General features: G+C 37.8%; 2 protein-coding genes across 2 annotated transcripts; both read right to left on the minus strand.

Annotated features, from left to right (window-relative positions):
* Nucleotides 1–5,407: 5,407 nt before the first annotated feature.
* On the minus strand, nt 5,408–8,990 carry gpr65 (G protein-coupled receptor 65; the record flags this gene model as incomplete). Its single annotated transcript, XM_080041802.1, has 2 exons — nt 8,878–8,990; nt 5,408–6,398 (listed from the first exon to the last, which is right to left on the minus strand). Exon 2 carries the CDS (start codon nt 6,377–6,379, stop codon nt 5,408–5,410), a length of 972 nt encoding a protein of 323 aa, XP_079897928.1. The 5' UTR covers nt 6,380–6,398; nt 8,878–8,990.
* Nucleotides 8,991–10,361: 1,371 nt separating this feature from the next.
* On the minus strand, nt 10,362–11,273 carry LOC307261672 (G-protein coupled receptor 4-like; the record flags this gene model as incomplete). Its single annotated transcript, XM_080042245.1, has 1 exon — nt 10,362–11,273. Exon 1 carries the CDS (start codon nt 11,184–11,186, stop codon nt 10,362–10,364), a length of 825 nt encoding a protein of 274 aa, XP_079898371.1. The 5' UTR covers nt 11,187–11,273.
* Nucleotides 11,274–12,172: the final 899 nt, after the last annotated feature.

The raw sequence follows: 12,172 nt of genomic DNA on the forward strand, positions 1-12,172 counted from the left end.
ATGTGTTGCTATTTTAGGTAATCCTCAAAAAACAATAACACTCACGAATGGCTTTAAGGCTGGAAGAACACTGGAGGTGGGGGGCAAACCTGAGACAGCTGAGAAACTGAGGTGAAGAGAGGTGTAATGTGATGTCATCCAAACCACTCAAGAGAAACTGATGAATCAAGTACCTCATGTGACGTGAAACTAAAGAACCACAGAACGCTTTAGCTCTGAACAGGAGTTGGGTTCGCATTCACGACCAGATTTTGGATTGGATGGACTTGACAGTATGGAAGTTTAGTCGAAAATTTATGGTTTTACTCTTCGATGGCCCTTGGTCATATTTATTTTCATTTACCTGCATTGTCGTTTCATATTGTTACCTGTAAAGGATTTATTAATAATCATCTGAATGATGTGACAACGGCAAATTCAGACAATAGACAAAACAATGCTTAAAACAGTAAATTCTATAAAGAATACAGGCACTTACTATAGGGTTTACAGTGGTCTTTAATTTTGACAGAAATATCACGTTACTGTAAGTTAATTAGGATAATACGTGTTGACAATACATTAAAAATACCAGTGTTTTAATCATATAAATCCCCTCCAAAGGATTTATCTTGAGAAAATATAAATGTTTTCAATTAATGAAAGTTTAATATAAATAATTCTGTTTAAAATGCGACCAATGGTCTTTAGTCAGAAGTGAATATGAATAATGAATTGAAATAAAATACTGCAACATCCAGGGGTCTTTTTAAAGCAATATTTCACCACACAAACCAATGATCCATTTCAAATGCAGACGTAAAGGAGCCAGTGAAACAAAAACTCAATGCCCTCAGCTTCTCTTCTCTTTAGTGACTGACGATAACTGTTCTTATGGCTGAGTCAGACTGCGAAAACCAGTTTAAAGTTGAAAAGAAAATGCTGAATGTAAAGATTTTGAAAGCCTTATTTATTCATAAAAGGCTACAATAATAAATAAACTAAATGGATTCTATTCTTAGTTTACATTACGTAATGTTGTTACCGCACAACTCTTCACTGATATATTTGTCCATTTGTTTCCTTTTTTAGAACATGCAGTATTTGACTGCGGTCAAGCCAGCCGACCCATCGAAAATGACAGTCAAGCCAGCCGACCCAAGTTTTTGCTGTGCCTGTTTGTACTAGCCATTACGGTTATAGCGCCACAGAACTAGTTTCAAAATAAAAGCATAGTTTCCAAATAAATGCCTTTGTCTGGTACATACCAGAAGACAGTAAATAAAAGCAAATACTATCAAAGGAAATGTATGGACGTTGTGATATGTACTTTCAAAATAAAATCCCAACTAATTGACAAATGTAAGCTTATGTCAATAGTTTTTTTTATTGGAGATTTAAAAGGAAACGCCTTGTTATCACTAATTCCAAATCAGGGTTATAGTACACAACCCCATAGTGTGACCCAGTAAGTTTCAAGACCTTCTGATAGTAGTAGTTTCAAAATAAAAGCCCACTAGAAATTGAAAATATGAGAGAAATTAGATATGATTTTGGATTCAATTAAAAAAAAACGCCCTGTTATTCCAGACTCATTCCACTCCAGGGTCATAGTTCACAACCCCATGAGGTCATACAATAAGTTTCAGGACATTCTGATGTGTAGTTTCAGAATAAAAGCCCACTAGATATTGAAAATATGAGACAAATTAGATATGATTTTGGATTCAATTTTTAAAAGAAACGCCCTGTTATTCCAGAGTCATTCCACTGCAGGGTCATAGTTCACGACCCCATGAGGCCACACAAGAAGTTTCAGGACATTCTGATGTGTAGTTTCAAAATAAAAGCCCACTAGAAATTGAAAATATGAGAGAAATTAGATATGATTTTGGATTCAATTTAAAAAAAGACGCCCTGTTATTCCAGAGTCATTCCACTGCAGGGTCATAGTTCACAACCCCATGAGGTAACACAAGAAGTTTCAGGACATTCTGATGTGTAGTTTCAGAATAAAAGCCCACTAGATATTGAAAATATGAGACAAATTAGATATGATTTTGGATTCAATTTTTAAAAGAAACGCCCTGTTATTCCAGAGTCATTCCACTGCAGGGTCATAGTTCACGACCCCATGAGGCCACACAAGAAGTTTCAGGACATTCTGATGTGTAGTTTCAAAATAAAAGCCCACTAGATATTGAAAATATGAGACAAATTAGATATGATTTTGGATTCAATTTAAAAAAAGACGCCCTGTTATTCCAGAGTCATTCCACTGCAGGGTCATAGTTCACAACCCCATGAGGTAACACAAGAAGTTTCAGGACATTCTGATGTGTACTTTCAGAATAAAAGCCCACTAGATATTGAAAATATGAGACAAATTAGATATGATTTTGGATTCAATTAAAAAAAACGCCCTGTTATTCCAGAGTCATTCCACTCCAGGGTCATAGTTCACAACCCCATGAGGTCACACACGAAGTTTCAGGACATTCTGATGTGTACTTTCAGAATAAAAGCCCACTAGATATTGAAAATATGAGACAAATTAGATATGATTTTGGATTCAATTAAAAAAAAAACGCCCTGTTATTCCAAAGTCATTCCACTCCAGGGTCATAGTTCACAACCCCATGAGGTCACCCAAGAAGTTTCAGGACATTCTGATGTGTAGTTTCAAAATAAAAGCCCACTAGATATCGAAAATATGAGAGAAATTAGATATGATTTTCTAGTGGGCTTTTATTTTGAAACTACACATCAGAATGTCCTGAAACCTTTTGTGTGGCCTCATGGGGTCGTGAACTATGACCCTGGAGTGGAATGACTCTGGAATAACAGGGCGTTTAAAAAAAAAATGTAATCCAAAATCATATCTAATTTGTCTCATATTTTCAATATCTAGTGGGCTTTTATTCTGAAAGTACACATCAGAATGTCCTGAAACCTTTTGTGTGGCCTCATGGTGTCGTGAACTATGACCCTGGAGTGGAATGACTCTGGAATAACAGGGCGTTTAAAAAAAAAATGTAATCCAAAATCATATCTAATTTGTCTCATATTTTCAATATCTAGTGGGCTTTTATTCTGAAAGTACACATCAGAATGTCCTGAAACGTCTTGTGTGACCTCATGGGGTTGTGAACTATGACCCTGCAGTGGAATGACTCTGGAATAACAGGGCGTTTCTTTTTTAAATTGAATCCAAAATCATATCTAATTTGTCTCATATTTCAATATCTAGTGGTCTTTTATTCTGAAAGTACACTTCAGAATGTCCTGAAACTTCTTGTGTGACCTCATGGGGTTGTGAACTATGACCCTGCAGTGGAATGAGTCTGGAATAACAGGGCGTTTTTTTTTTAATTGAATCCAAAATCATATCTAATTTGTCTCATATTTTCAATATCTAGTGGGCTTTTATTTTGAAACTACACATCAGAATGTCCTGAAACTTTTTGTTTGGCCTCATGGGGTTGTGAACTATGACCCTGCAGTGGAATGACTCTGGAATAACAGGGCGTTTTTTTTTTAATTGAATCCAAAATCATATCTAATTTCTCTCATATTTTCAATTTCTAGTGGGCTTTTATTTTGAAACTACTACTATCAGAAGGTCTTGAAACTTACTGGGTCACACTATGGGGTTGTGTACTATAACCCTGATTTGGAATTAGTCTGTGATAACAAGGCGTTTCCTTTTAAATCTCCAATAAAAAAAATATTGACATAAGCTTACATTTGTCAATTAGTTGGGCTTTTATTTTGAAAGTACATATCACAACGTCCGTACATTTCCTTTGATAGTATTTGCTTTTATTTACTGTCTTCTGGTATGTACCAGACAAAGGCATTTATTTGGAAACTATGCTTTTATTTTGAAACTAGTTCTGTGGCGCTATAACCGTAATGGCTAGTACAAACAGGCACAGCAAAAACTTGGGTCGGCTGGCTTGACTGTCATTTTCGATGGGTCGGCTGGCTTGACCGCAGTGTCTTCTCTGTGGCACGCACGCGTATCAGACACTTCCCTGACACAGCTTGCTTGCCTACTATACACCCAGCACCAGTAACAGCTGCCAGAGAAAAATATATTTTAAATTTTTTCCAACCAAATTGCCAAAGGTTTGTTTGAGCAGTGTAGATCAGCAGTGTAGATTACAGCCACATTCAGTCATCACGCCTGAGAGGGGGCAGACGCTCTCACACGTGTCACAGCTGAAGCTCTGCCAACATCCAGGTGAGCCAGGCATTCACTGACAAAACCTGATGATCCTCTGTTATCTTCATCTCCTTTCATGTACTTTACATATAGAGAAGGCTGGTTGTGATACAGTGAAGGGCAGCGGAAGGTGAGAAGATGAGTACAGATGAGCTTAATAGGCTTCAGGTTCTGCTGATGCAGGTTATTCAGTGTTTGATGAAGCGTTATATCTGACATGGATGGATGGGGGAGAGAGGCAGGACAAAGACTCACATGGAAAAGCACATGTCTTTCTCAGCCTTTGCTGTTATGAAGGCATGACTGCAAAATGAGAAATTAAGAAAATGAGAAATCTTAAAAAAACTAAAAATGGAAATCCAGCAGGGTTGCCCACCCCTGAGGCTGTGATATTCTTCTTCGGTTAATATAAATAAAGATAAAAAAAACACTTTTAGGGAAAAATCTATTCTATAGGGGCTTACCTCCCATCTGGGGACATAACGCTGGTCCCTTCAATGTTAATTCTATGTGTGCAAGTGTTGTATGTTACATGCATGTGTGTGAGCTGCATTTGTCTGTATATGGTTACTTTGTTATGCAGACCACCTCTTAGATCCGGGTTAAAACATCCTGTTGTTAAAATAATGATTAAGGACTATGTTTAAGGCATTCCTGAATTTCCTTATTAAGTAATTGCTGTTATAAAAAATGTTACGTTACAAAACAATTTATGCAAAGGTATCGCAGAAGAGGTTTATATAATAAGTGTAAGCAGTTAACAGTTTGCTACACTTATACTGTCCACTAGAGGGCCTCATATATCCACGTTTATCAAGATAAGTTTTCAGCACCTTAGACCAGCAAACAAAGCATTTTTCTGAGCATACGAGACACAGCCTACAGATGAAGTGTGAAATATTATACAGGTACATCTGCCAAATGAACTGTCATTTTAAAATGGTAGTTCCTAATGGAATACACCATTAAATCAAAGTCAGAATCAGAGAGAGCCCCATAAAGCTGAGGGGAGCCACATATTCAAGTGATAATTCTGCATTGGTTCATGACCACAAGCAGCCCCTTTCTCATCATCACATTGCTTGATATATTGTTATTATGAAAACATTTATCAAAGACCTTCTCCACTTAAATGTGTGTTCTTATTGTCATTTGACTTTGACCCCCACTGTGCAGAATTGTCCTGTGCTTTATAAAAACCTACACCACACCTTCATCTCTGCTCCTCCTCTTCACTTGGAAGAAGAGAACAACCTGATTGACATTTGCCTTCCCTGTCCTAGTAATGAAGCAGTAAAGCAGAGGGTCTACGAGGCAGTTGAGGCTTGAAATAGCTATGCTGATCTTGTATGGGTAGAAGTACCATGCCACTCTCCTGCAGTCGTCCACCAGTAGGCGCAGAAGCATCATGACGTGGACAGGTCCCAGGCAGAATAAAAGGCAGAGCAGAACCACTGTCAGCAGCTTTGAAATCCGTTTGCGTTCCTTTTCCTCTGTGGCCTGGTTGGATTTCACCGCCTGGCAGATCCCCCAGGTGGAAAACACCACTAGGAGAATGGGAACAAGGAAGCCCACGAAGAAGCGTGCTACGTTAGCTCGAGCCAAGTTGTCCGACAGCGGGAGGAAGATATCAAAGCACACTGATTTGTTTTTGTTTTCAAAGAATGAATCCTCCCAGGTGATGGTGGTGGCGTTGAAACAGACCACCAGCACCCAAATGGCAACACTGACCACTGTCGCCGTGCTAACTTTCCTCAAGAAAGTGTACTTAAACGGATGAACCACTGCCAGGTAGCGGTCAACAGCGATGCAGCAGAGGAGAGCGTCGCTGGTGTAAAAGTTAGTGAATAGAAAGTAGACAGATAGCACACAGACATAGCCTCCGTGGGCCCACAGTCCCCTCCACAGGTAGTCCACCCACAGAGAGAGGCCAATAGTGGAGGTGAGGTCACTCAGGGCCAGGCTGAATAGATACACACCGAGCTCATTCTTCTGTCTAATGTGCTGCCAGGACACGTAGAGAGAGAAGGCGTTGGACGGGATAGCAGTGATGATGATACTCAGGTAGAAACACAGAAATGACCTCCTCCTCAATGCACTGTCAACCAAGTAACACTCTGAATGATTGGTAGTAGCCATGGTTAAGTTGTCCATTGCAGATGTGGCGTTCATGATATGCTCACAGTCACACCTTTAGGGAAACAACAAGAAAGGAAATAAGGAAGAAATACAACAATGCATACAGCATGACATGATATATACGTAGGCCTACCTAACCCTTTAAATTAAAAGGGCACTGATTATAATCTTTGAGCTCAGTTCACTGGAAAGAGTACACTGTTAGAAATTTCCCTGTAAAAAAACATTGATCAGCTGGCAGCAGGGTTGCCATTATAGTACTGTTAAATTAACATTATTTTACTGTCACTAAAATTGACAGGATTATGTTAATGAGAAAAAAAGGGATGAACCTGGACTAAATGTTTGTGTGGCTGTTTGCACCATGAGTGAAGGGGATGTTATATTTTATTGGGCAGAGGTGTTTCATTCCATATATAAGTTTACTATCTCCCCTATTTGATACAATGCTAAACACAGAAAGCAACTTCTGTTTGTCACTTCAAGAAACTTGTTACAAAATGTCAAGTTCAATGGAATGATTCACTGTAAATTGTCTCTTGAGTTGAACTAGGGATCTGGCTTAAGATGTCCACAAACCGTTTCGTTATAACCAAAGAAACAACAGATATTTTCTATTTAAACAAAATGCATAGTGATGTAATGGAATGAAACATCCCCTTCACTGAGGGTGCAAAAAGCAACATAACAAAAGTTTAGTCCAGTGCAAGTCATTGTGGGAAAGGAGGCGTCTCTACAATACACTTTGTTGTGCTTACTTGATTTATCTAAGGCAATCCGTTTCCTTAATTCTACCGATTAAACACCACTCTTCAGTTAAGTAAGACTAACTTGGTTTAATTACGTTAACTGTACTTTCCATTTCCATGTAAATATAACTCAACTAAGCTTAACCAGAGGACATAAAGTAAACAACACTTATTAGTTAAGATGTGGATGGATGAGGATTAATGAGGAAAATTGTATAAGCTTCACATGTGCAGGCAGCTCACGTCAAGTTGTCCCTTCCAAGTTTAATGGTAAATTAACAGGAAAGTTCAGTATTTTTGAAAAACATTACCGTTCCATAAAATAACAGCAAAGGACTGTAATTTAACAGACTGCCTTTTACATTAACAGTTAAATGCTGTTTTAATAAATAACAGGTTAATTCTGTTGAAATCCTGTTGTAAATGTACAGCAATTGTTTACAGTGTACTATTTTACAAACTTCTGAATATTAACTGCAGTGTCGTGGTTGTAGCTTTCTCAAGTTTGTAAATTAATAAATAGCTCATGATTTATGGATTGTTTAGACAACACACATTTAATAGAAAGCCTATGTTACAACCTGAGGGTGTTGAAGCAGTCCAAGACAATCAATTGAAATATGCCAATGGAGTTGCATTTTGAAAAATCTGGGATTCAGAACGATGCTTGAGACTGAGGCCTAATTCCAAACTGATCCCTACTCACTCCCACTACGTGATGAAACTTCACTCAAGGATCTTCATCAATGAGTAAGATATGAATACAAGCATTAGGACGCCCTTGGTTTCTCTGACAGAAACATGAACATGATATCCAATTAAGTTATTTTGGCTGGAAATAACAGCATGTAACTCAATATATTTTAAACCTTTAAACTATTTGTTTTATATATAACTTACAAATATAAGTGACAGACTCAAAACTGCAAAAAAATCAAGCAACCTTTACCTGCTTTTTTTTCTTCTATTCGCTAGTTTTGAGATTTAGTTCCTTCCCCTTTAAACCAGAGCGTATTATGTATTTACCAAATATTGCCTCAGAAAATGAATTATTGACATAAGAAAGTTAGGTGTATCCTCCAACACAAAGGGTTGCTGCATTGATTTTGAAAACGTTTAAAGGAAAAACAATGCCTCTGAGAGATCCCCAACGTTACCCTGACCCTTAAAAGTACCCCGCAAGGGTAGTTGTAGCAAATTACAGTCCCTATTTCTACTACCATGTTTAATATTTTCTTTCCAAGTCTTTAGGTTTGTGTCCACCTTCTTTCAACAACTTTTAGTTTTAATACATTAATGTCATTTGTAATATCATTTTGCAGACGGTAGGAGATCTGTGTCCAAATTAGTAATCCATCACTGTGATTATTTAATAATTTTTTTGTCAGAATAATGTTATTTTTATCTTCAACTACTACTAAAAACATTTCACTCACAACTAATGTAGCCGGTTCTAAAATATGTGACCAACAAGGAGCTGATTTCACAATACATCCTGCTGGCAAATGCATAACCACATGACAGCAATGAAGCGAAAACAAGTCGATCAAATGTTATCTGTGATGGATTATCTATCTAAAGCCTAGTCATTTTTACTTTCAGAAATCTATAGAAAGCAATGGTCTTTATGGAAGGTGGGACATCGATCTGAAAAACTGTTTAGCAATAAGTTTGGCTAAAACACGAAAAACCTTTGGTATGGTCCTCTAAGTCTGCAAATATCAAACTAGTATTTTATAAGGAAAAGCATTAACTCAATTCAAAACGTGAAAGTCGACTTACACTTCATTCAGTTGTGTTTCCACTCCAAACTTTCTCCATAAAATCTATTATTGTTAAAATTGAAAAAAACTCATGCAATGAGGATTCATTCAGTTGACATGTCTTCCATTGCCTAATCAGCCAGCTTAAAGAAACAGGAAGAGTCTGCAGCTGCCTCCCTATTAACTGGGTGACAGGCCATGACAGAGCAAACTACCGGTATTACAGGACCACATGGCACATTTAACTTGGGTACTAAATCTATATGAGACTGTTTATGAGTCTTTATGTTTGATGTGTCAATATAGACATGGGCCCAGGCAAAGGTGATGCTGATTATTGTCTGATAAAGGAAAACATATCCGGTTGAACAATTGTTTCCATTACGTAGTTATGTTGTTACAGCTGGTTGTTCTGTTTGTTATGCTGAACCTATGTGCCCCTAAAGGATAGGGACACATTATCTGTCTGAGAAACAATATTCACATATCTCCATTATGTACTTGGATAGCATATGTGGTCGCTATAATTGTTCCTCCTGTCCATACTAGCCACAAAGAGATCCCTTCTAAAAGCAATTTCAATTTTATATGGGGGACAACATCCACAGTCCTTACTCTGTGTAAAACGTATTAAAAAGTTTATCCATGGTTGACATGAGTCTTTAGCAAAGTAAGACAGCTAAAATTGGGATAATCCAAATTCAAATTCTTTTTGGTACCCAATTGTGTCCATCTAAACACAGGGAGATGTTTGCACCTAAAGAGGGCATTAACCTTTGTTTTATCCAAAATGAATGTACCAAAAAATACAGCTTTATATTTTTATACCAGTCAGCCACGGTACATTAGTTATAAAAGAGATCATCTTTTTTTTTTTTTTTTTTACTTTTATTTGAGTGGTTTTACAATTTTATTTTTTTACATACGGACAAAAAAAGAAACTGAATAAGTAAACACATACAATACATACACAACCCCCACCCCCTCCCCCCTGCCTCACATAAACAGACAAGAAGTACAAAAAAATAAGTGAAATAAATAACTAAGACAAAATGATTAAGAAAATAAGCTATAAATACACAAAAAAACAAAACAAAGCTAAAACAAAAACAAAACTGGGGCAAAACTCACACATTTTAGTTCCCTATGTGCTGCAGCGGAGATAAAAGAGATCATCTTTAATAAAATTTTAGCACAAGGGTGTGGATTTGGTTTCAGAAGGACACAAAAAGTAAAGGAAGAAAGGAAACAAAAAACTAATAACACACATACACACACACACACACACACACACACACACACACACACACACACACACACACACACACACACACACACACATAGAAATTACATGTTTAGCATAAACAATGAATTTCAGTAAAAAGGGAGCAATTTATGAACATTGGAATATTTTTTTAAACTACACAGCCCAAAGTAATAATTGTTTTCCAATTTCATTTGTAATTATAAATAAAAAAATCAAACAAATATATAATTCAGTTCTTAGGAAACTGACTGAATTCCAGCTGCGCTCTTTGACCATATCCTCTTCATGAAAACTCCCCAACCTTTCTTTACAACTTTCCTAATCTCTTTCTGAGCACTCTGACTGATTAAACAGTATACTATAGGATCCAGTGTACTGTTTAAGGTGGTCGTGGCCACTGTGACTATGTAGGGAACTCTAAGACTCGTGGCCCAGATGCAGGACCCGGGCTCCAGTATGGCTCTGAGCAGCATAACAGTCTGATAGGGCACAAAGGACACTATGTAGATCAGTAAAATGAAGAACAACAACAGTCCCACTTTCTTGCGCTCCTCTGCCAGGATGGAGGTGCTCTGTTCGAGAGATTGCACAATCTGCTGATAGCAAAAGGTCATGATAAAGACAGGGATCAAAAAACCTAAGGCAACTCGTATAAGGGAGAGGTTGGCTGCTTCTTGTGTCATGGGTATTTGCTCCACACACAGGGATCTTGAGTCTTGCAGTGCCCCCGTGTGGTCCAGTAAGATAATGTGAATGGCCACTTCCAAAGTCCAAACAGCAATGCTCACAACTGCTGCTGTCCTCACCTCTCGGACCCAGTGAAAGTGGAGAGGATAGACGATTGCCAGATAGCGATCGACAGAGATGCAGCAAAGGAGGCCCGAGCCCACGTAAAAGCTGTTGTACATGATTACAGCCACTAAACTGCAGAGACCCCGGTCTACAGTATTTTGCGGCCGGGCCAGATGAATCCACACAGGCAGGGAGAGTATGTAGAGCAGGTCAGAGATGGACAGGTTCACGAGGTAGACTGCCATGCTGTTCCCATTCCTCATCAGCATCCAGGCTACATACAGAGACAGGCAGTTAGCCGGAAAGCCCACAATAAAGAAAATAGAGTAGGCAGTTGGACACAAGACCTGTTCCACTGAGGACTCCACAATGCATGATGCACTTGTGTTAGTATTGTTGAGCAGAGCTGTGTCCATCCTAACGTGATGATGTCCAAGCTTCAATGTGAATGGAAATGGAGAGCTTTGTGTTGTGTTGAGCAAAATATGCAAATAGTTTCCAGAAAAAAACATGTTTTGACATGCAGAAAATGTAAGATAGCATCCAATACGTATATATTCAAATTCTTTGGCTGGTGTTCTGTTTATGCCTTTATGTGTTATATTCTCTATTTTCTCCTCTCTTCCTCAACTTTATTTCCTTGTGTGCTTACACTGTAAAGAAATAGCGACATGACTGTGTTTACAAGATAGTGTGACTTTGAATAGTAAAGAACTGAACAAAATAATACATTTGTATACACATGCAAATGCATGCACATTGAAGATAGCCGGGCTGAAGCATAGTGCTGGGGTCAAAGAAAGGACACTTGGGTTTCATGTTCAGAAACAGAGGGAAGAAATGTTATATGAATTGAAAATACAGTATGTCAGTTTTGTGTGGGTGTTCGGCATTAAAAAAACTCAGTCAGTCCTTGTAACAGTATAGACAAGAGATATATTATCATACATATTCACAAACATGAAAAGAGATAGGTGCGGAACATTTTTCAATTGAAGCAATATTATCATATTAAGGATTTTAACACTAAGTTACAATCAATAATGGTTTCCACTTCCATTATCTGAGTTTTTTTCCCATTCATTTTGCAACAACATATCCGGTAGTGCCGTTTAATTCTTTAGCAGTGTTATTATTATGTTGAGTCTGAAAGCATATCTGATGAAACAGTTTGTGTTAGAATAGCAGATACAGGAAATTGAGTCTCATTTCTAGTAAGAAAGATGCAACAGAAGTGCTCTCACATTTGATGGAG

This window comes from Ammodytes marinus (assembly GCF_949987685.1).
Source record: "Ammodytes marinus genome assembly, chromosome: 15".
Classification (NCBI taxonomy): Eukaryota; Metazoa; Chordata; class Actinopteri; order Uranoscopiformes; family Ammodytidae; genus Ammodytes; species Ammodytes marinus.